A 25,438-nucleotide genomic window follows, 5' to 3' on the forward strand; every position below is an offset into this window, starting at 1 on the left:
CACATGGGATAAGTTAACCTTTCTGGAAGAAATATTTTCTTTTTAACCCAAGCCATTATCTTTTTCCTAAAACTTGAAGCCAAACTTCTCCCAACAGCCATAAAACATGGATTAACAACAAGATCATTTAACGAAAGTAAAAAATTAGGCTCAATAGTAACTGTTCAGGTTCAGAGACAAAGCAGTTGTTTTTTGTTCATCACCCATCATTAGCTTAAGCACTTAGCCTAGCAGCTAGTGAAGATTTTCTCTACTCATACTAGGGCTGCAGCTATCGATTCTTTTAGTAATCGAGTATTCTATCGAACATTCTGGAGATTAATCAAGTAATCAGATAAGAAATACTGCGTGTTTTCATGAAATTACTTTAGCTTTATTTAAGGACAATAGTAATATATAAAAGAGAAAATTAGAAAGGTCTCTGAAAAGAGAGAACTGAGCGACAAATTTGTTTCCTTTTTTGTAAGTCAGAGCTGTCAACCAGTCACGCAAATGACCGATTTCATACGCACTCGCACTACGCCACTATTTCTCATACTGTCAAAAATAATCAGTGTGAGGAAATAGCTCACTACAAGATGCGACCTTACGAATTTAACAGCATTCTCACTAGTGTGGTGGTGACGTCACTACTTTCTGAGTCAAATAGCTTTTCAGTAGTGAAGTTAATTAATTGACCGAGTAGCACGGTAGTGTTCATAAAAGTTACAAGCTCTTTTCCCCAGGAAAAACTCTGGAATGCAGCAAACTCTTTTCCTGTGGAAGTCTGGATAAAAGTAAGGATAGTAAAACTGAGGATAAGTGATGTGACTGACGCCAGCGCCACACCAAGGCATGAAACGACAGAGTTGGCCCTCGTCCCATATTGAAAAATAAAATGTACTGTCCCTTACTGAATCAGTACGGGATGCAGTTTGTCCCGTATTTCTGTGGAAAGAGTTTAACGAGACATATTGGAGAAATATTAAATCAAGAGGAGAATGTCACATAATGGCAGGTCTGTCACTCAATGTCATTGTTGCCATAATTATAGACACTCCACTCAGGACCACTGTTAGCCCACTTACTGACCCACTGGCTGCTTGATCTGACCCGCTGGCTGCTTGATCTGACCCGCTGGCTGCTTGATCTGACCCACTGGCTGCTTGATAAAGTATTGAATTTGAAAGTTCCTTTATGCCTGGATATTAAACTTATGGAGCTTATGGATTCATAAAGCCTCACGTGCACTTATATCTCAGTCATTGTGGAGCTGGGCGCACATGCACAAGCTTTGTTTACTCTCACGCAGTGAGACACAAATTGATACAGAAACACCCTTCAATCAGTTTGCACATCGATATCTGTGCCCGCTCCACCACTCATTAGATCTGTCAGTTAAAAATACGGCAGAGAAGAAGTGCAGTTTTACAGACTGTCTCGCACCAACGTGGTTCTCCGACAGAACAGCTGTCATTACGTGCGACCATTATGCACATCTGTGGCTATTAATAGCGCCCGTGCCACTAATTCATCACATGTAGCCCTACCTGCAAAACATCATGGCGGTGATATTTCAACCTTCATTATAACACGTCAGACAGATTATTGACGATTAATTTATAGCTCTACAGCGGAAGTAACGTAAGCGGGTTGTCTAACAGACATAAACATTTATGAGAAACTCAGTGCGCTGTATAGTTGTACTGAATTTAACAAAGCAAATTTGCCTCAAGGCTTTTTAGTAATCGAATTATTCGAGTTACTTGAGGAATTGTTTCAGCCCTAACTCATACCTTAACAAATTCCATGTATTAGTTATACCTTTTCTTACTCACCGTTGGTTTAAGTCACCGTGTCTCCCAACAGAACAGCAGGGTAGAATTTCAGCCTGCATGCACGTTTTTCAGCTAACATTGTTGAAACAGAGCAGCTCTTGTTGCTGCAGGAGGTTAGCAGAGTGTGATGCCTGTCCAGGCAGATATGTCGTGTTCTATCTCATAACAGCATTGTTTACATGTGCATGCGCTCTGTCTGTTGACCTGTATTTTCTCTAGAATCCAAAATATGTCCACACTGCTGATTTTTTTTCCCAAGTAAATAGCGTTATCCTGATCATCTTTCTCTCAGCTGCTTGCCAACTGCCTGCTGTTGTTCGACAATGACACAGACTTTAAAATAGTGCCGTATCCTTAAGACGATGATATTGATGGATGTTTTCACTTTGCATCCATGATATTGGATTGTTGATCATCGAATCGATATATCGATCCAGATCAATGGATCCATACACCCCTATTTGTAACTGTCAAAAGTGGTGAATATAGGATAGTTCTTTAATACCATGTTAATGGGGGAAATAATTTGATAATATCAAAGATTCTGATGGTGACTATAATAATAACAGTGACTGTTAATTACAAGTGTCCTTTGATGTTGTTCTCCAGCAAGTCTGCTGTCATCCATATCCGTGTGCAGTGACTTTTTTATCCAGTGCTCTGTATTTAATCTTTACGCATTGATCTTTCTTTTTCCGCCACAACAGAATGAGTCAGACAAACTACAGAGCCAACTTGCCAGCGTCCGAAGTCAACAGAGCAGAGATGCAGAGAAGCATCAGCTGCTTGTTAGCAGTCTCAATGAACAGCTCAAAGGGTAAGCTATTCATTCACAACAGAAATAGCTACCTCTTATCACACTGAAATATAGCAGGATGCAGAGTGAAAGATTGTTTATGAAAGCTGCCTATTCATTTCTAATAACGAAATTATTTTCAACTTGTAGTATCCACCCTCAGTTCCTGGTTTCTAGAAAGCATTTGTTTAGCAATTAAATAAACATTGTTAAAAACTTAACGGTAGCTTCCTTTAAAGTGTAGAGACTAAGTTTCAATGTCAGGGCGATTTCAAAGAAACATATTGAGTTTGTGCTCCTTCTCCTACAAAACTGATCCACTCTTCAGAAATAGTCTCTGGCATGACTTCGTTACACCAAACAGCAGAAAATACAAAATGCAAAAATAAGTCAACAAAACCTTCCAGTAAGAACACCATCTGGCAAAAGTCAAGGTCCCTTCTTGTCCTGTAACTGTCAAGCACTAATTCAAATCATGTGCTATTTTGCCTTAGGCTCAAACAAGTCCACAGAATGTATCCTGATTGGTGAGATTCATCAAGTGAAATCAAACCTTCTATGAATTTTGTAAAAAACAATAATATCAATCAATAAATGAATAACGAAAACTACAAAATTAAATCAATCTTCACAATATGTGGAGGGAACTTTATTAAAAAATAACTTTTTTTCATATTTGCTGAAACTGTCACTATATTCACACAGCACTAAATGAGACAAATAAACTGTGAAAAAAACATATTCCTCTGCCTTCTTGATTGCCTTGTAGGGCTTCTAATGGCCTGACTGCATGTAAACGAAAACCGCAAATCAGAGCTGAGGAGTCTCTCACGCAGCTGTCAATCATGTTAATCACTGCCTGTGAACTGCTGTTAAACTGTCAAACTAGGTAGCGCTGATCAAATATGAATCAAGATTGTGTTACTGCATTGCCTATTTCTCACCTCAGATGTTTTCGTGTACTGTGCAGCTGTAAGATGAGAACATTTGTAATCTGGCTGCCATGTTGGATATAGTTAAAGCACCACCCACCAGCCAGACCAACTTTCTCGTTTTACAGCTAAACAATACACTAAAATATGGGGATGGGAAACTCCAGGGACCTCAAGATTCAAGTTACTGCAGTTACTGCAGTTACTGCATTGATGACTGAGTAAATTAATTTGAAAGAACCTTAAAGTCTCCTGTATGAATAAGAATAGCATGAGGGGGAAGCAGAGTGCTCTGCGGCAGCCGCTGTGCTGTTGTTTACATTATGCCAGCAGAGGAGCTGTGAGCAGCCTCTCACTCCGTTTGCGCCCGAAAAAGCCGAGACACTGGGCAGGCCAGGTACACGGTATTTAAGGTAAAACAGACTTAGCAGAGAGTTATTTTCTTCACGACAGATATGTTTTAATTTGGTTGGTCAGCCAGTATACAAGCTGAGCGCTGCTCCTCTCGTTAATGTTAGTCTCTGGGTGATGGCATAAGTAAGTATTCACAGTATACTTCATGTGTTCAAATGTTATTATTTAGTCATTAAATTAGGCTTACAACTGCTGTCTTTCGTGAAGATGAATTAGTACAAGTTAACTCTAGCTTGTCTGTGTTGTAGACTGTCCAGGTGCTACACTGACATCACAGTTGAGTTCTGCCTCTTTTGTTCCATCAACATCATGATATGAACAAACACTTACATAAACGTTTATTGACATTTGTGAATTGATGCTGAATCGTCCATGTCCGCATCGTGATGTATTGTAGAACTGTTTTTCCCCCCACCCCTACTAAAATATGTTTCTGAAAACATCTGAGGTGAGAAATGGGCAATGCAGTAACACAATCTTGATTTATATTTGATCAATGCTGCCTGCAGTCCATAGAGCGGTTGACATGACTGACAGCTGCATTAGAGACTCCTCAGCTCTGATTGGTTGTTGCTGCCAGCACCGCAGTAGATTCTTGCAAAAGCCATTAGAAGCAGTAGGAAGAGGAGAGACTTGATTTTTTAATCACAGACTATCTGTTTCATGTACTTGTGTTTCAACACACCCTTAAATTTACTTTTGAGTAGCTCCTATTTATCCTACTGGTGACAATCAGATTAGAGCATTATAAACCTACAGATCACTTAGGTATAAATGTAGAACATTAGAGCTATTATCACATGATCACATGTTCAACGCCATAGGTGAGGGGGAAGAGTTTCAATGACAAACATGCACTCTGAAATGAGAGCACATTCATTATTTAAAATAATAGAGAAGGTACACTACAAGGCACTTGAGAAGATATATCATTGTTTATTCTGGGCTGTATTTAACATTTCCTTAAGTTTTGTCTTTAACATTTAGTACTGTGGATAATTTAACTGTGACAAAACCTGTGCCAAAGACACAAACAGGACATGAATAATATCTCTGTAACTGACAAATCCTCATTGTGCCTGTGAGTGGTATCGTCTGCCTGATATGTGTTTTTCTTTTCCTGGCATTGTTGCATACATCCTAGTATTTAATATAGATATATTTAATATTGGTATATTTCAAATGGTACATGTTTTAACTGAGATTGTTTTGACAGTTATGATTGTGTTTTTTAGGTTGAGTAACACACAAGAATGCCTGGAAAGCTCACTCATTGAAAAAGAGAATACATTGGCCAAGACGTCTGAGAAACTTGAGCTCATCAGCAGCCTCAGAGAATCCCTGAGTGAAAAAGAAATTCAGTACAAAGAGGTGTCTGATAAGCTCCTTCAGACTGAACACACTGTAAGACACACTTTTGTTTGTTTGTTTCTGTTTATCACACTTCCATATTTAGCAATAGTTCATTTTGTTGTTGTTTCTTTTTTTGCAGCTTGAGAATGTTTCCAAGAAATTTAGCGGCTCAGAGAAACAGTGCTCTGAGTTAAAATCAGAAGTTGTTGACCTCACACAGAAGCTGAATGTGCTGAAGGACAAGGTGTGATTTTTATTAATCTGAACATCATTCTTTATTTAATTTTATTTTTTCTTAATCCATTGCACGGTAGTCCTATACAGCTTTGCACTGGTGATAAAACTTCTGCTGCCTCACTCGATGCTTCATCATTTTTCTCTCTTCATTTTCAGGCACAAAAGCAAGAAGTCACCATAGAAACTTTACAAACTGAGCTGGATCAGACAAACGAGGAGCTGGACAAATTAAATTCTGCCCACCTGGAAGAACGAGCCCAACTCATCCATGACCTTCAAAGCTGCGAGCGGGAAATTGATAGACTTAAAGATGTACTGTTGGAAAAGGAAGAGGAGATTTCAAACCTATCTGGTAACATGGCGGAGTATGCAGAGCAGGTCACAGTACTGAAGCACGAGATTAAACTCAAAGAAGAGAACCTGGTTCATGTAGAAAATGCACTGAGTAAGGCAGAGCGGGAGGCCAAGATTATCAGAGACTCCCAGACTTCAGACCAGCAAGCCCTGGATAGGAAGATCACAGAGCTGGTCGAGAAACTCAAGGATACAGAGATGGAGTTGGTCAAAACCAAAGAGGAAAGAGAGTCTAAAGGGGCTGAGTTGGAACATCTGATAAAGCAGGCTGAAGAGGACAAGAAAACCATTCAGGACCTGCGGGGGGAGATTCAGAAACAGATTATGAGCCATCATAATCATCTTTCCGAATGTGAAACACATGTCACTTCACTAAAGGAACAGCTGATGTTATCCACCCAAAAGCTGCAGGAGTCAGAAGAACTTCTTTTACAGCTCAGGGACAAAAATACCAGCAATGAGCAGCTACAGCAACAGCTCAGTGATAAAGAACAGCTGTATGAAAAACAACTAAAATCATTCAAGGATGAACAGAACAAACTCTTGGCACAGGTGGAAAAATACAGTAATGAAAGGCAGACATTGTCCAAACAATTAGAAGAGCAAGTACGGAGTGAGGAGCACATCAAAAAGGAGATACAAGAGAAACTGGAAACCATAGCGTCACTGGAAAACCAACTTAAGGCAACTGATAAACAGGCCAAAGACGAGAGGCAGAAATTCAACACTGAATTGCAAGTCAGGCATTCAGAAAATGAGAAATTAAGCAGTGAACTTCAAAGTAAATCTGAAAATATCTCCAAACTCAAGAATCTATTAAAAAGCATGAAGACAGAGAAAAAACAGCTGCAAGAAAAACACAAAGAGCTGACAGAGGAACTTGAGCTACAGAAGCAGAATGTTGATAAACTTAGTAAAAAGGTTACATCTGCTCTTGAACTCAACCACAGTCTTGAGAATCAAGTAGATTGCCTCACAAAAGAGAAAGAGAGACTTGAACTGGAAGCAACTAAAAGCGCAAGAACTATTGCAGAAGTTACATTTGAAAAAGATTCCTTGCAAGCCAAAATATCCATATTGGAAAAGCAGCATTCACAAAACAACAACATCATTGAAGGGCTCCAAAGAGATAAAGAGAATTTGACTCTTCAAACTAATGAGTTAAATAAAGTTCTTGAGCGAAGCACTCATTCAAACTCAGAGATTTTACTGACAAAAACAAATGAATGTAGTAATCTCAGCCAGTTACTACGAGAGAGGGATGAGAAGGTGACACAACTGCAGGAACAAGTGCAAAGCTTGACTTCTAAGGTAGACCAGTTCCAGCATGACATGGCAGAAAAAGAACAGACTGTCAGTGATCATCGAACACAGATAGAGGCCCAAACAATACAGCTAACGCAACTTCAGGAGACGCTGTCTCTGCTGCGAGAACAGGAATGCAGTCTCAAGTCTGGCTTACTGGAGAAGGATACAATGTTGAAAGAGAAGCAGGAAGAGTACCACAGTTTGCAGAACGAAGTCACACACCAGAAAAATATTGTATCCAAGCTACAAGCAGAAGCTGAATCACTTAGTAAAGAACACTCACAACTATGCCAGCAAATTGAGGAGAGAGAAGAAATATTGAAAAATATGACCCAACAGTGTCAGAAACACAAAGAAGAATTGAATGATACAAACCAGACTGTTACGTCTCTCAGTGAGCAAATCCGTGTCATGGAAGAAAATGCCAGAAAGTTTGAGTCTGAAGCAGAGCTGAGGCAAACAGAGCTGGCTAGCTTAAACAGCCACATCAAGATAATCACTGAGGAACATCAGCAACTCCGTGCTGCTTGTGGATCCAGAGAAAAGGAGTTTGCTGAACTTAATGGAAAGCTTAAAGCAACTCAAGAACAGAGCTCAAGTTTTAGCATGAAGATTAGCAGTCTAACAGAAAACAATCAGAGACTGCAAGAGGAGTTAACACAGAACAGCCAATCAGTTTCTGAACTAACCACTGAGAGGAGTTTACTCCAAGAACACAATTCTGGCCTTGAAATTCAAATCTCAGAGAATCGGAGAACGATTGACAGTCTGTTGAAGGAAAAGGAGAAGCTCATTGTCGCAGAAGATGAATTAAAAAAGATGCTCAAGGAAAGCAAGCAGTCACTTTCTGAAGGTTTGCTTGAGAAAACAAGTGAATGTACTAATCTGTTAAAAATGTTAAGGGAGAGAGAAGAACAGATTCAAAGTCTGCAGGAGCAGGTTGACGGCTTTGAAAAGCAAGTTAGTCAACTCAACGCGTTGTTGAATGAGAAAGGACAAACAGTAGAACAGCAGAGTTCACAGTTGGAAGCTCAGCAGAACCAACTCCTGCAACTTCAGGATACTGTATCTATGCTTCAGGAACAAGGATCCGTCCTCAAGTCAGGGCTAATGGAGAAAGACACAATTGTTAAGCAGAGAGCAGAAGAGTGTAGCCTTTACCAAGAAGAAGTTGTGCAACAAAAAGCCCTCGTATCACAGATGCAGGGTGAGATAGAGTCACTCAGAAAAGAGTGCTTGGAGGCAAAACAGCAGATAGAACAAAAAGAACAGACATTGAAAGAAGTAACAAACGAGTTTCAAAACCACAAAGAGGAGCTGAATAAACGGAATGAGTCAGTGATCTCACTTAGTACTCAGCTTGGTGCCATGAGCAAAAATGCTGCAGAGACGGAGGTTGAAATTACCAACCTTAAGTCCGCTGTGCAAAAACTCACTGCAGAACATTGTCAGCTGTCACAGAAGGAGGACCAGAGGAAAGCAGAGATCACTGATTTTCAAGGTAACATTCATGCACTGAATGAGCAGAATACAAGAATAAAATCTGAACTTCAAAAAACTGTGACAGAGCTGACCAAAGCACAAGAAGAGGTCACACACCTTCAAACAGCAGTCTCTGATGGGGAAAACAAACTTAAAACTGCCGTCTCAGAGAATGAGAGGCTTACTTTGACTGTGCGAGGAAAAGATGAGTCTCTGAAACAGCAGGAGAATTTAATCCAGCAACTCAATGGCAGGATTACTGACCAGGAGATGCAGCTCAAACAGAAAGCAAATGACAATGATAGTTTAAGTGCAAAAATTTCAGAGCTTGAAGATTCTGTCTGTAAACTCAGAGGGCAAGTTAACAGTCTTTCTTCTGAGTCATCCATGCTGAAAAATGCTTTAGAGAAAAAGGAACAGACAAGTCTTGAATTTCAAAGTCATTCTTCAGCTGCTGTTGAAAGTCTCAATTCAAATCTACAAGCCAAAGAGGCTGAGTGTGAGAGCTTAAAAGAACAGACTTCACACCTTGAAGAATCAGTCAGAAAGCTCAACAGCACCCTCCAAGTGCAGATATCTGAGGTGGAATGTTTGAAAAAGGCTTTGGAAGAAAAAGAGTTAGCTCTTTCAGACCAATCAAAGTCTCTTCAGGATATTCAGAGAAGAGCAGATGAGGCTTTGCTCTTCAAAATTCAGTTCATGGAGAGCACAGAGTTGGTGTCACAGCTACAGAGTCGTATTCAGGTACTGTCCACTGAGTCTGGAAACCTCAGAAAGTCAGCAGAGGAAACAAAAGGTGCCCTGAACAACCTACAAGAGAAATATGCAGCTAACTTAGAGGAGCTACAAGATGTGAGACAGCAGTTGTCCAAAAGAACTGGTGAAGTGTCCAACCTTCAGAAGTCACTGGAAGACATCAATAATGAACATCAGGTAGCAAAGACCATGATAGAAACACTGAGAAATGAATTGTCTGCATTCCATCACAAACTTGAGAAGACAGAGGACCTCAACTGCAGTCTTTCAAAGGAAAAGGACGAAGCTTTTGCTTCTCATCAAGCAAGCGTGTCACTGCTTACTGTTGAAATAGAAAGACTCAAATCACAACATCTTCAAGTTGTGGCACAGATGGATGCACTGACAGAAAACCTTGAACAGAGAGAAATGGCTCTCCACGCAATTAACAGCCAGTACACATCCCAGGCCAAACACACAGCCCAGCTGGTTTCAGAAATGCAGAAACTAGAGCAGCAAAATAAGAGACTAAATGAGGAGGTTAGTTTGTCAAAGGAAGAGCACCAGAAGCTTCTTTCTGTGCTCAGTAATGAAAACACGCATTTACAAGAGGAAGTTAGAAAACATCTTGCAGAGAGGGAAGAGCTGGAAAGGAAGCATCATCAAATATGGGCATCGCAGGGGGAGCTGCAGGTTCAAATGGAGCAGCAGTCCAGCAGCATGAATGAAATAATGGAGAAAATGATGTCGGAGAAGGAGAGCCTTCAAGCAAAGGTTAGTGCCAAAGATGAAGAGGTTTCTCTATTAAAAGAAAACATTCAAAAGATAGAGCAAATTCTGCAGGATTCTGAGAAAGAGTGGTTGTTAGTCCTGGATAGAGAAAAACAGGATAAGAATTTACTTGCAGAGCAACTGAGAAGTGTTGAAAATGAAATGAAGTCTAAAGATGTTAAGGTTAGTGCTTTGAAAGGAGACCTGGATAGTTTGCAGGAGAAACTAGTAGAGGCTTCCTCTGCAATTAGGCAGGGGTCTGATCAACTGAGCGCGAAAGAGTTGGAGGCATCAGCAGCAAGGATTCAACTTCAGAAGGTATTAGCATCTGTCCAGAAAAAGGATAATGACAACTATGATTTGCAACAGGCTCTAAAAGCTGCAGAACTTGAGTTACAAAAACTTCTAGGGAGAAAAAATGACACTGACAAAGATTCCTTTGTCTCACCACCAACCCCATCTGAGAGATCAGCTACTGGAAAGAAAGAAAATACCTCATTGCAGGACATGATAAAACAATTACAAGAAAGTCATCGGTTTGAGGTAGATGCTTTGAAAAATGAGTTGGATAAAACTATCACACAGTTACAAAAAACACAGACTACACTTAATGAAAGCAAGAGGAGGAGTGAAGAGAGGGGTCAGCAAATAGCTTTGTTGCAGGAGATGGTAGAGCATCTACAGACTCAGCTCAGTGCTGAGTTAGAGAAAGAGAAAGAAGCTACTGTCAAACAGTCTTCTTTATACAGAGAGTCACAAGCAAAAGATGACCAAATCAGTTGTATGAGTATTCAGATAAGTCAGCAGAAGGAATTACTTGCTGGACTTAGTCAGCAGTTAAGGGATAAGGATGCATCTATTGCCCAAGTCATGGAATCTGCCTCAAATGAAAGAATGAAACTGGGTGAGGAAAAAGCATCACTAACAGCACAGTTAGAAAGCATGGCGGAAGAACACAAAACCTCCATGACGAGGCTTGAAGAAATTTCTCAGCAGTTAGAGGAATGTATTTCATGCTCTCAAAGTGAAATTGAGACCAAGAATTCAGAGAAACTTCAGCTGATTAAAGAAAATGATGATCTGAAGAATGAACTAGCCAAGGTGTCTAAAGAAAAAGATGCAATGAAGAAAAAGCTTCAAGCTGCTCTTGTTGTAAGAAAGGATTTGTTGAAAAAAATTGAGCAGTATGAAAACCAAAAAGAAGAGAGTACAAATAGTAAAAGTGAGGTTTCACTTTTACAGGATAAATTACAGGAAGTAACGAATCAAGCTCAGGCCACCGCAAAAATGTACGAAGAAACTGTTGCTCTTCTCGAAAAGAAAATTCTTGAGAAAGAAGGAGAGATACTTGATCGCAAAACAGAAAGTGAAGGACTTGTCAAACAGTTACAGTCAGAAAAACACATTTTGCAAGTCTCAATCAATGAGAAAGAAGTGTGTTTGTCAGAAACTTTGCAAACACTGACTGAGAAAAGCTCTGTTATGGAGCAGCTGCAGTCCAGTGCTGCTGAGGGAGAAGAAGCATTTGAGCGAGAAAGAACCCTCTGGGCGCAGAAATTAGAAGAGCTTCAAAATGAAATCAAGACATGTAAAGATGAATTAAAGGACAAATCTTCTTCCACAGCTACCACTGTTGATTTGGAAAATGAGCTTGCACAGATGAAGCTTGAAAAGGCGATGCTACAGAAAAAGGCCCAGGCTGCCCTGCTGGCACGTAAAGAGACACTAAAGAAAGCTCAAGAAAGTGAAAAGAAATTAACTCAAGAACTTTCTGAGCTGAAAGTTGACTACAAGGTTCTCTTGGAACAACGCTGTCAGCAGACAAACGAGCTAAACGCCGTCCAATTACGCTTTGACGAAAAAGTCAGGGAACTGGAGGACCTTCGTAAAAGCTGTGTGTCTGATCAAGATGAACTGGGCACTTTAAGACAGCTTGTGGAGGAGAGGGATACAACTCTACAAGATTTGAAGATGTCTCTGGCTGAGAAAGAAAGCCAGTGTCATTCTTTATTAAACTTGCAAACAGAGCTAGAAAATGTTAAATCCAAATTTGAGAGCATGTCTCTTGAGATGGCAAGTAAAGATGAGGCTCTGGTAGTCATGGAGCAAAGAGCAAAAGATTTGAAATCAACACTTCACGAGGTAAAGAATGACTTAAAGAAGAGCCTTGCAGAAGTAAAAGAAAAAACAGAACAGGTTGAGAAATATCAGGAAACAATTAAAGTTGCTGAGCTAAAGATGCAACAAGAGAAGCAAGCTTTATTTAATAAAAACAGAGTTTTGGAGTCCCAGCTGAGCATCTCTGAGGAACACATGCATGCAAGTAAAGAAAAATATCAACATTTGATGGAAGAAAACAAGGCTCTTTTGGAAAAAAATGATAAGATGAAAGTGGAACTTGAGACAGCAGCTGCCTTAGCTTCACAGAAATCCTTGGAAGTTTCAACTATCCAAAAGATTTTGGCAGAAACCCAGCAGAAGCTCAGTGATGACAAAGGTGTTTTGACTGAAGCGCTTGAAAAAGCACAATGGCATTGTACTGAAAAACAAAGGAATTTGGATTTGTTGAAGCAAGAAAAAGAAAATGCTTTCAGATTAATCGATAAACTCAGTGAAGAGGTAACTACTCTAAATAAGCAACTTAAAGAGAAAGTAAATGAGCAGCTACATCAACAAAACCCTGAAATGTGCATCAAACAGGAAGATGTTAACAAAGAATCCATCTGTCTTTCTTGTAAATGCGCTGAAAACTTCGAAAGGGAACTAAAAGAGAGAGATGATGCCTTGTTAGTTTCTCAGGCTCAAATTTCAGAAAAGGAAGACCTTATTGCTGCACTTGAACAGCAGTTACAGCAGCAAATTAAAATACATGAAACTACCATTGAAAACATGAGAACAGAGGCTGATGAGCTTCAGAAATCTCAAGATGATGGCACCAAAATGAATAATCAGGACAACCAAAGAAAAATTGCTCTCCTAACCAGGAAACTTCAAGCAGCTTTAGTTTCTAGGAAAGAACTCTTAAAGGAAAATGCAACACTCAAAGACAAAGTAGAAAAGCTGTCAGCCAAACATGAAGCTAAAGAAGCTGAATACTTAACTCTGGAATCATCAGTGCTGAAGCTGAGGCAGCAAAATATGGACCTGGAGAGCACCGTATCATCTCTGAACAAGGAGAAAGACAAACTCAGCAATGAAGTTGATGGCATCGCTAATGATAATTGCAACCTATCAGCAGCCTGTGAAAGCTTGAAACTAACCATAGAAAACATCACCCAGCAGAAACAAGCTTTCTCCTGCCAGCTTGAATCTCTTAAAGACTCTCAAACAGAGGAGCTGTCCAAGTGGAAGTCAAAGCACGCTGAGCTGAAACAAGAGTATGAGTCCCTTTTACAAGCTTATGAAAATGTTAGCAGTGAAATGGATAAGATGAGACAGCTTTTAGAGGGGGCTAAAAGAGATAGGCAGGAAGCCCTCAGAAAAATCCACAAACATGAGACTGAGATGGAGATTCTGGAGAAACAAGCAAGAGAGATGGATGAAGAAAACAGAAGAATTAAAGAGAAGATGCACCAATTTTCCAAAGAGAAACAGCAAAAGATTGAGGAGCTGGAGGAAGAGAATCAGAAAATTAGGAAAGAGCTGACTGAGCTTGAGGAAAACCACAAAATGGCAATGTGTGAGCTTACTGATAAAGATCAAGAATTGGAGGCAGAGATTTCCAGACTTAAAGGGTCATCAGAGGACCTCCAGGAGAAGCTTGCTGAATTGGAGGTTGAAAATACCCAACTGACAGAAAAGCAAGAGGACATTAGCCGTTTGTTGGAAGAGAAGTACTCGGAATCAAATATTTATACAAATAACATGCAGCTTAAACTCGATGAAGCACTCCTTTTGAATAATTCACTAACTGCCCAGATTGAGGCCCAGAAAACAGAACTCTGTGTTCAGTTGGAAATCAACAATTTGTTACAAAAGGAGAAGCAAAATCTTTCTGAAAGAATTCAGAAGATGCAGAATGATCACGAATTGCAGTTGGGAAAGAAAGTAGATGACATTAAAGAGCTCAAAGACATAATTAATAGACACAGCCAGGAAACCATTAGCCTTAATGAGAAGGTGAAAATCTTGGAGGATGATAAGTCTCTTCTGCAGGAAGAGCTTGAAAATGTTCAAGAAATTTCATACAAAGTGAAAAATGAAAATGAATATTTGGAAACTGTGATCCTCAAAAACTCTGAAAGGATTGACGAATTGACTGAGTCTGTCTCTGATTTGCAAACCCAAAACAAGCAGCTGTCCTCTCAGCTGACAGCCAGTAAAGAGATGAGTTGTCAAGTTCGTCAAGAAAAAGAGGAGGAGCAGCTCAAATTAGTCAGAGAGTTTGAGGAGAAGCTCAAGACGGTCCAGAGAGGCAGTGAGGGCTCCAAGAATGTGAAGAAAGAACTGCAGGAGCTACTGAAAGAAAAGCATCTGGAGATAAATCAGCTGCAGCAAAACTGCATAAAATACCAGGAACTGATTTTAGATTTAGAGGGCTCTTTGAAGACCTCGCGGTCTGCCTGTGAACACTTAGAGAAAGAATTGAAGAAAAGCTCAGAGAAAATGTCTGTTTTAGAGGATAGAAGTAAACTAGTTGAAGCTGAGCTGGTAACACACAAGAATCTCCTTCAGCAGGCCACAGAAAAGATCTCTATGGTTGAGTCTGAAAGAGACCGGCTGGCTCTGGAAATATCTCAGGAAAGTAAAAAGTCTGAGGATCAGGTCATGGAGAAACCACAATCTCCCCAAAATATAGATGAGAGGCAATTCAATTCTTACATGGAGAATCAGTTTATGTTACAGCAACAGGTAGATGATCTTAAGGCACTTAAAGATAAAGAAAGTCAAAAAGTGAGTGAACTGAGGCAGCACCTGGACTCTCAAGATCTACAGATAAATACTCTAAGAAGAGCAGCTGAGACTAATGAGGCAAAGCTGTCTGCTTTATCTGCCACTCCTCAAGGTGCAGATGCTTCCAGACTTTGGAATGATTTGTACCAAAAGACATTACATGAGAAGGATAATCAGCTCCTCGAACAGGGTTTTATGATCAAACGTTTCCTGGAAGACATGAGAGTGAAAGATAAAGAGGTGAATGAACTACGAGTGACCAAGTCAAGACTGGAGAGGACTCTTAATGAATACTCTGTCGCTGCTGCTGCACAGCAGAGACAGCTGTTTGTCATGAGCGCTAGCAATGCTGAACTTAGTGAGACCATGGAGCTTATGACTGTGCAGGTAAAAGAACTCAGTGCTCACGCTGAAAGAATGGAACAAGATAAAATCGCACTGACCCGACAGCTTGCTGACAAAGAGGATGTGATTTCCCAAATGCAGCTAAATCTCCAGCAGATAGAGAAGATATATGCGGACTCAGATGCTCAGCTGCTCCTTTTACAGTCTCAAAATGACAAAGTTCAAGCCGACTTTGAGAAGCAGGAGGGAATTTCTCTGCAGCTGAAAACACTCCTCCAGGGCAAAGATGCTGAGATCTCATCTTTGCTGTCCTGTAGAGATGGGCAGATGTCAGGATATCTAGAACAACTCCAGGCTAATTACCGCACCCAGGTAGCAGTGTATGAGGACAGGTTGACATCATCACGCTACCAGAGAGAAAAGGCTGACAAAGAGTTAAGAGGCCTTGAAGCAAAGGTCAAAAGTCTGCAAATTACAGTTAACAGGTCTGCCCAGGAAAAGGAGCAGATGGCTGCTATGATGGAATCACTCAAGAACTCAATGGTGTCTTTACAGAGTGAACGGGAGCGACTGATGTCAGAATACAGAATACTTGAAGCAAAGAGTCAGTTAGGGATAAAGAGTAAAGAGGGCTCTGCTGATGGGGAAGGTGGTGCCACCAAAGGCCTTAAACATGAAATAAGGAAACTGTTGCATCAAATGGATGATCTCAATTCAGAGAACGCTATGCTCAGGGCACAGCTGGTTCGCTACAGAGAGGATTTGAATCAGGTTTTGTTCCTGAAGGACAACCAGTTGAAGGTGCTGCTGAAGAAGCAGCAGGATGTGATCAAAAACCTAGAAAACCAAAAGGCTGCAGCTGAAAAGCAATACCGAGAGTCCCAGTTGGAACTTCAAAAGGAAGAAGAGGTGAGCAATACTTTAAAAGCAGAGATGTCTAAACTCAAAGCTCAGGTTTCAACCCTGGAGGCTGATGTAATAACTCTGAAAAAGGAAAGAGCCATGACAAATGAAGGCAAAGTGATTACTGATTTGCAGGAAGCTGTGGCAGCCAAAGCAGCTGAATGTAATGACCTCCAGCAAAAACTTCTTTCTCAGAAAATCCTTACTGATGAGCTCAAGGAAAAAATGCACCTAGTGGAAAATGAAACAGACAAAAAGCTGGCTGAAGCTGAGGACAAATACAACAACGAGCTGGACGTCTTCGAGCGTGAGGTGGAGCTGATGAGAAACCAGCGGGAGACAGCTGATCAAAGGGTGGCAGAGCTGGCTAAAGACCTACTGGAAATAGAGCAACAGCTATCAAAGGCCAAAACACAAAGCAAAGACATGAGGGCTCAAAATGAATCCATGTGCAAAGCTATGGCTGCTCTGCAGAATGACCGAGACCAGCTCATTGAAGACTTCAAGATCCTGAGAAACAGATATGATGAAGAACTCAGAGAAACTCAAGCAGCCTTGAACAAGGTTGAGCGCAGTCTGCAGGATGCCATGTCTGACTTGGCGATGTTTGCTAAAGAGAGGGACATCCTTGTTCAAAAATTAAAAGCTTTAGAGAGCAAAGACTCTGACACAGAGCTGAGCAATTTGTTGGATCAGCTGTCAAAGGATTTGTCAGGGAAGGAAAGGGACATGAAGCAGGTCGTCCTGGAGAATAATATGTACAGCAGACAGCTGTCTGCATTCTCCAGGTCCATGGCCAGCCTCCAAAATGATCGTGACCGGCTGATGGATGAGTTGGCTGGGGCCAAAAGAGCGGTTGAGTCTAGGCAAGGGTCAAGCCCAGAGACTGTCACCTCTGTGAGTGTGGAAAAGTCAAAAGAAAGTGGCGTCAGTGCTCTCCAGAATGAGAAAGAAGGGCTGGTAAGTCAAGTCTTCAGCTGTGATATGAGTTTGGCTGTTGCTTGCACTTCCTCTCCGCTGGATTTCATTTTGTGGAAAGCATGAAGTGTCTAGTTAGATTTTTTTAATACATAACGTCAGGGTTGGAAATTAGCGCCAGACAAATGCTGGTAAAATATGCAAGTGGCTGATTCACTCAAAAAACAGTGGTAATCTATTGTGTGGCTGGTAGATTTTGGAATCCACCAGCCACAATGCCAGGTGGACAAGAAAGTTAATTTACAACCCTGATATGATATCATTGCTATGACTTGCATGGTATTTTTTGTTGGACATGTTGCACATGTTCTGGTGTTGGTGAAGTTCAGTTTGATAACATTGTTTTTTAAGATGAGTAGTGTTATCTTTGTGACTAATGACTTTGATGATTTTGCAGGAGGCGAGGCGGAATATGGATGAACTACAGCAAACCGTAAAGACAATGCAAACTTACAGAATGCCACCTGAAAATGAAATCAGCAGCTACAAGGAAGAAACAACAGATCTGAGGTAAACACAGACTGAAGATAAGTAAAGATAAACTAAACATGTACTTTTAATTAAAAGAGTAACTTAAAATTGAGAGGAAAGTTGCAGAGTTGTGAACTGGCCGGTCTGAGTTCGACTGCAACTCGGCTGGTTTTAGAACGTAAAGCATGTCACCTGTTGCAACAGCCAATTGGCTTGTAGTAAAGCCTGCTGGTCAAGTCAAAATGACGGCAGACAACATGTTCGCTTGCTGCAATAGGTGCTCCATACCTGCTGAGCCCTCTGTTTCAAAATAAGCCTTAAAAGCTGGAAATCAGAACGGAAGAACAGAGAGTTGTTGCGTAGAGATGATACATCATCTCATCAAGTTGCATTAGTGTGAACCAGCAGGTTGTTAGAACATGGGAGACTGGCAAATTGCAAGTAGTTGCACGTTTTAACTTGTCTCATTGCAAATCATTGGTATGACCTGGGCTTAACAGTGGTAGACCACAGCTTGTACTTAAAGTGTAGCTTCTCCCAAAATTTCTTGGCTCAAACAAGAAATTGTGTCACATACCTCAACAAGTAAGAGGTTTGATTTTCTCCAAACCGTAGTGATCGCCTGCTGCTGTCATGTAGTCAGCTTACTGTCTCTATGTGTTGGCATGGAAGTAACTGTAGATTCTAGCAGTATGGTCAGGCCTGTGGTATCAGACCAAACTACTGTTAAATGAGAAATTTGATATGTTGTGCTGTGTTACTTGAGTGCGTAGAACTAAAGTGTTATGAACTAAAGGTTTTTCTGTGATCAAGGTCTAACACAGAGAGGACGGACACACTGCCAGTTGCAGTAAGTTATACAACTGAATTTTCTGCCTTCTTCTGAAAACTGTGATCTGTGTCGTAGTTTTTTTCCAGTATTTTACTTGTCATCTGTGCACATTTTAATCCTTTTAAAAACACTATTTTACACTAAACCAGTATAGAAATTTAAAGTGGCGTTTAAGGTGCACTCGATTCCTCCTCTACAGGTTATGGGTGGTTTAATTATATCTGCGGTCTCTGTCCAGGAATATATTATTATTATTATTATTATTATTATTATTATTGTTATATTGAGATAAATATCATCACTGTTTTATTGCCCAGCCCTGTACCAAATGTGAAAATAATCAAATAGCAGTCAGTTTTTCTTTTTCTTCTTTAAATCAAAATCCTCTTGTTCTGAGGTGTTTTATTTTTTCCTTCTACACAAAAGGAACCAGTTGTGTTGGCAGGTCAGAGTGGAATGGACAAGGTGGTGAGTAGGTTGGAGGCAGAGAGGATCCAGCTCCACAGAGATCTGCAGCGCTGTATGTATGAGATCCAACAACGAGACCACTACTTCCAGCAACTCAACCTGAAGGTATACTAGTATACTATGTAGATGGCTGCTTGATTAATCCAATAAACTTATAATGTTGGAGATCTGATTACAGACAGATTTTACAGATTTCTAGCCATTGGTATTGCTTTCTACATAAGAATTTGAGGATTGAAATGCTGCATCACCATGTATGTGTGTCGGCCCCCCCCCCCCCCCAGCTCCAGCAGGCAGTAGAGGAGAAAGGTGCTGTTGCAGATCAGCTGAGGGCTGTTTCCCAATCCCTGAGGGACACCCAGAGTCGCTGCCACTGGCTGGAAAACCAAGTCCAAGGCCAGACTCAGGTAAAAAAAAATCCTTAACACATGCATGTCTGTGCTGCTCATGTAGAAGGTGTTTCTATGGTACTTTTTCTTCCACATTACTGCCCTGACACACCAAATTGAAAGCTGGCTGTTGGTGAGCATGTCGCCCAAGTATTTTCAGTGTGTCCCACACTGCAGGTACTTGTTGACTGTTTTTCAGCCGATTCAGCATGTTGAATCAGTGGTAGTGAGTGAAATCACTCTGATTGGCAGTTCAGTTTACTGCACAAGAGAAGCGGAAGTGAGGAAAGCAAACAACAATGAAGGTCAAGAGGTGTGAAATATAAACAAATGTGTTATATCAGGCCATTTTTTTAGCGATTTAGCCATTTAGCAGAAAGGGTTTTGTTTGTGTTATTGTTAGCATGTGCACGTTAAATATCATTTGTTCTGTCAACATCAGGTTGTGTTGTTAATGTACTAACTGGCTAACTACCTAGCGCCTTGAATCTGTCCTGTTGGTCTCCTGTTTTCCCTTTTGACCAATACAGACTACCACCGCCTGCTGGCGTGGAGAGTTATTTCCTTACATGCAGGCACTGAATGTACAAAGTAGCTGGTCGTTAACTGTAGTCTTTGCAGTGTGTTCAAGCAACTTTTCGGCAAAGCCACTGGCGACGCGAGGCAACAGTCGACCTTAGTTGTTACTAGTTCTTTGATGTTGGTTTGGTGTGTCTGGCCCTTAAGATAATGATCTGTGTCATAAATCGATAGTGATTATTTAAATCAGATTAAAAAAAACATTTTTATTACATTTCTGATACTTTTGCCCTCATTCACTGAAACTAGATTCCTCTGACATTTTCATTCTCACGTTGGCTACACAGCTTCCAATGGTGAATTGTGTGTGTCAGTGTGCAGCTGCATCTGTGCCTATTCTATATGACTTACTGTTTTTGATATGTTATTTATATCACTTCACACGCTTTTGATACAGCTTTTGTTTGGTCTTTTTTGAAGTGATATAAACAGATATGTGTCCCCTGACGGTCAAAAGTCATTTCCATCATACCCATTTTAATTCTGGTGGGAGATATTTGCATCATCCTCATTTCCTCCTTTTGTTTCTTGTCTCTCTGTACTGTCATGTTATAAATAACGCCAAACAATGCAATTAAATGATCTTGCAACAAAAAAGTTGCATCTCTATATACCTGTAATGCTGTGCACCCACCACCAGGGGTTAGTATGTGCTGAGGTTGCACCTGGAGCCCCACAGGAGAGGAGCAACAACTCCATGACTGCTGAAACTGCTGAAGCCTCTCAGCTCAGAGAAAGGTGAAAAGATGACACCTGTGCTTTTCTTTGTGTGGTTTTGTATTTTTCAGTGTAGTTTTGTGTGATATTATCTTACAGATATTAATGTGTGTAGTTGGTTGAGCTCATGAAAATATTTACATGTTTTTGTGTGTATTCAGGCTGCTTGAGTTGGAGCAGAGTCTGACAGATGAGAGAGCGAGAAGAGAGACAGCTGAGGAGGCTCTTCGTCTTGCTGAGGACAGAGCAAAGAGGTCACTTTTCTCTCTCTCTGTCACTGCCGTGTGCACACACACACACACACACACACACATACATTACATACTGTATATTCAACAGTGCAGAACTTTTTCAAATGTTTTTGTTTTGCAGTGTTGGTTCCAGTGTGTCTAGAGATAGTCAGAGGGACTTCAGTATCGACATGGAGACAGAAGAGGAGTGGGACGCCCTCAGTCTCAACCCAAACCAGCCTCTAATAACACGAAAGGTGCGCAGTACACAACAAAGGATTTTATCATTAACTTAGCCCTTAATCATCTTGAGAGGAGTGTAAATTGGGGTTATGGTGTGTCACATTTGATGTCAAGGACAGGCAGGACAACAGGTAGAGAGCAGCATTGAGGGCTGTGAAAATGTTAAGGTGATTACTTCTTTTTATATTTCTCTTACCTATTCAGTATCTCTTTCAAACTTGGTGCAGACTAATTTGGAACAATGCTGGAGCACTGCGGGGACAGACATGGGTGGTATTTTGTGATGGAGCACCATTGCATCTCACTGGCTTGGGGGCTAAATTGGCGCGTTCACCCAGGTGTTGTATTTCCATCAATGCCATTCACAGCTGGAATCAATAAATATCCGTGACTACTCATTTCACCTGAGTGTGAATGTGAATTGTAACCTCTCCCATTACATTAAAAAGCCAGATGTTAGGAAGTGTTAGTGGTTTCTGGTGCAGTGAAAAAAGATGCTGTTGTATCCATATGAACATATAAAACGGTGGGTTAAACAATGACGTCATCTCCTCAAATCACACAACCCCATTGTTGCTTTGTGTAATTAGCATGCGCCAGCAACATACAACTTCCAGTTTCGTCCGTGTATGCAATAGGGCCCAAAAACTGCTTTGCAAGCAGTTTTTGCAAGCTGAGTGGCTTGCAAAAACTGCTTTGCAAGCCACTCGATGTAGCTTTACACCTGTTAAATTTAACTTTTTTGACTTCATGTGTCACCAAGCAACTTCTACAGGCATGAACAGGACCCGCCTGCAACACTGTGTCCATGTAGTGCTGGGCAATATATCAATATCATAACAGTATCATAAGCGTGTCTTTTTCTGGTTTTAAAGGCTGCATTACAGTAAAGTGATGTCATTTTCTGAGCTTACCAGACTGTTCTAGTTGTTCTTTCATTTGCCTTTAGACATGATATCCACACTACTGAAGATTATTTATCAAAAATCTTATGTATAAATATTTTGTGAAGCACCAAACGTCGCAATAATGATAATGAGGTATTTGGTCGATAAATGTCATGATACTTGATATCCTCCGTATTGTCGAGCCCTACATCCATGGCCAGAAACAATAACAGCATCGGACTACCAGTTTATTTACCGTTTGTGTGTTTTTTAGCACTGCTAGGTCTTATGACTACATCTTAACTTTGTGTTGCTGCACCACTTTATGGACGATTGGAGGCATTTGCTGCGCATACTGTTATTTTGTCCACCTCAGCATCCACAGTTTAAATTCCGCCAGAAGCGACAGTTTTTGATCAGACCCAGTCAAACCAGCAGATGGTGGGACAATATTCAACAGTGAGATTGTTGTCATTAAGTTATGGAAGGAGATCTTTTGCATGTCCAGAGCATCACTCGTATCTTTGAGTGAGGTGCTCTGTCCTGTTATGGAATGAGAATCAATATTGATGAGATCTCCAGTGGGTAATTTGAAAAAGGGAATCCTAACCTATATCCTTTTACATTATAGTGTGGATGGAGATGTTTTCTAAAATGAAGATCGTGCGGACAGGATGTTTTTTTTAAATGGAGGGGGGAAATATCCATTTTCAAAAATATCTGCATATCTGTAGACAGCCTCAAATAAACCACTGACCTATCATTATATGACTGAAGGGCTGTTTCCCTGATTGTTTTCTCTTTGTGCCTCCAGGTGAAAGGTGGCATGGTGGTGTGTCGACGGTGGCTCAGAGGGAGGAGCCTCTACTTTTCCAGGCTGCTGACGAGCCGCGCCCGCTCTAGATATTTCTTTCTGGCCTACTTGCTCACAATACACGTGCTTGTCCTCATGTGCCTCACTGGTGCCCTGTAGCCAGGTCACGCTGGGAAATTACACAAATTGGCTCAAGGTGAAAACTGAAAGCTGAAGTCAAGTTTTTTTTTGTTTGTTTGTTTTTTAGCTAACAGCATTTTAATATCCTCTCTTTATTGTAAAGCATTGTGAAACACTAAAAGTGGCACACTTAAAGCAGTTGGAGAGGCTCTCCATACTCTTGTCAGATCACACCTGTCCTCTCTCATGTTGCCAGGATAATATGATGATGTTTAGGTTACCTGCCCAATACATGATAGTGCAGTTTGCAGTTAGATGGATCTGAACCACAGCAAGGCAGTTGACTACATTTTAAAAGATTTCAGATTAAATTCTCCACAAAATATAATTTAATGTAATCTTCATTTATTTGTAGTTATTTTTTGTAAGACTGAACACAGTGAGTTTCTGTTAAACAACTATTTTTTTTTCTTTCTCTAAACCAAGCCTTAAAGTACACGTGTGTGTGTGTGTGTTTGTGTGTGCGTGCATGCGCAGCGCACGTGTTGGGGGTACCTACAGTTTATTCTTTTTAGATCCTGATTAGAAACGAGTTTAAAAAAATTTAATCTTTAATACAAATCCTTAAACTGATGGAGTAGAAGAAGAATGACTTGAAGTTCAATGTAACCCTCTAATGTAAAAGCATAAGAAGGTGCAGAAAGCCATATACATTCTTAACACTATAGTGTAAACCTTGTTTTATAATCTTATCACCTCTCCACCCTGTTTCCCTTCCTGAGCTGGAAACAAACATGCAAACATCCCGTCAGTGACCGCAGTGCATCCCAATCACAAATGTCTGCACCAGCTGCTGTTTTCTTTTGCCTGCCTGGTTTCATACCTTGCACATAATCGTGATGCTGAGTTAAAACTATGCACTGAAGCTCCAAATGTGTATATAATCATCTTATATAAGCTCAGACACACTACACCTCTCCCACCCTGTTCCCTTTAAACTGCAAAGCCAATGGTGTCTGTATCCTTACCTTGGTAGTTTGAATTAAGTGCTCTCATGCCTGTTAAAGATAGTGGGAGACAGTGGTTTCCATATATCTTTAAATTTACTTTGGTATCATGGTATACCAGTGAAAATGTACTGCAAAAACAAAGCAGATGATAAGAAAGTACATACTGTGTGTAGTAAAGGTTTATTGTATTTATGTTTGCATTTTCAGAGAGTATGCTGTACAGTATCTGTAATGGACTGTATGTATGTATGTATATATGCATTTCTATCCTCCCTGCCTGATCTTTGATGACTGCATTTCTTCTTGATTGTTTAGTCTGAAAATGTGATTGATAAAAAAGAAGGTGTAAAAACACAATCTGCAGTCCTGTCTCCAGATGTTTTCTGGCTTGTTAAGTCAACAGATTTTGTAGAAATGCACAGTTGCTGAGGAGTTTGTGGTACATTGTCCTAATAATCTGTACATAAAGCTGTGATTGATGGACAAAACAATGAACTGAATCTATTTATGAAAAAGGTTAACTACTGAAAAATGTTCAAATGGCATATTTTCTCTACTGCCTCTATTTTTAAGAGATAGCGATGCTGTTGGCCTTTTGGTGACTTTAGGCTTAACTTGGTGCAATACTGTGTCAGAGGTGAACTTTGTCAGATCACCCTAAACCATCTCGAAAGAAGTTTAATAAAGCCTATTGAACTTATCTTTTTGCCTGTATGATGTGTGTCTGTGGTACCGTCAGTACATCTCAACTTACGGATTGTTGCTTTTAGTTAACTTCACCTGAAGAAACTGAATGTGACAAATATGATGGACATCAAACCAAATGGGCTCTTAGACCACTGTGAGCATGCTCAGAGCTATTTTTGGATCTTAAATACCAATCTGCGAAAACATTAAAAGCACTGGCAGGAGAAGCGAGTAACATTAATAACCTTGTTACATGAATGCAGGACCAAGGGTTTCCTAGCAGGACATTGCATTGAAATGGGATTATCATTGTTCACTCGCTTCACTCGCCAGTGAGTTTAATGTTGTGGCTAATTTAGTGTATAATACCATACAGTGGCTTCTGAATGTAATAAGACTCCTTTAACATAGCACGCTTCATTGTTTTATAGGTTTGATTTGAAATTGATTAAAAAAAAATTTACCCCTAATTTTACACACAACAGCCTATATACCTATGACTGTGTGAAAACCTGTAGACATTTCTGCATGTTTATTTAAAAATCAACCTCAGAGGCTTTGTGATGACTTTCCAGTAGAGTTCAGGTGCAGCCTGTTTGCTTTGATTACCCTTGAGAAATCTCTGGAGCTTGATTGCCCACCTGTGGCAAATTCAGTTGATTGGACATGATTT

General features: G+C 40.4%; 1 protein-coding gene across 2 annotated transcripts in view; it reads left to right on the forward strand.

The window, feature by feature from the left end:
• Nucleotides 1-24,778, forward strand: part of si:ch211-220f16.2 (golgin subfamily B member 1) — a 53,663-nt gene extending 28,885 nt beyond the window's left edge. For both annotated transcript variants that reach the window (XM_049602633.1, XM_049602634.1), the window contains exons 18-29: nt 2,525-2,634; nt 5,195-5,363; nt 5,452-5,556; nt 5,706-10,202; nt 17,716-17,828; nt 18,603-18,639; nt 19,048-19,194; nt 19,374-19,496; nt 20,698-20,795; nt 20,936-21,028; nt 21,147-21,261; nt 22,949-24,778. In XM_049602633.1, the coding sequence (XP_049458590.1) occupies nt 2,525-2,634; nt 5,195-5,363; nt 5,452-5,556; nt 5,706-10,202; nt 17,716-17,828; nt 18,603-18,639; nt 19,048-19,194; nt 19,374-19,496; nt 20,698-20,795; nt 20,936-21,028; nt 21,147-21,261; nt 22,949-23,107 (5,766 nt within the window). In that variant the 3' untranslated portion in view covers nt 23,108-24,778. The remainder of the gene's footprint in view (nt 1-2,524; nt 2,635-5,194; nt 5,364-5,451; nt 5,557-5,705; nt 10,203-17,715; nt 17,829-18,602; nt 18,640-19,047; nt 19,195-19,373; nt 19,497-20,697; nt 20,796-20,935; nt 21,029-21,146; nt 21,262-22,948) is intronic.
• Nucleotides 24,779-25,438: the final 660 nt, after the last annotated feature.

Source organism: Epinephelus fuscoguttatus, linkage group LG2 (genome assembly GCF_011397635.1).
Source record: "Epinephelus fuscoguttatus linkage group LG2, E.fuscoguttatus.final_Chr_v1".
Taxonomy (NCBI): Eukaryota; Metazoa; Chordata; class Actinopteri; order Perciformes; family Serranidae; genus Epinephelus; species Epinephelus fuscoguttatus.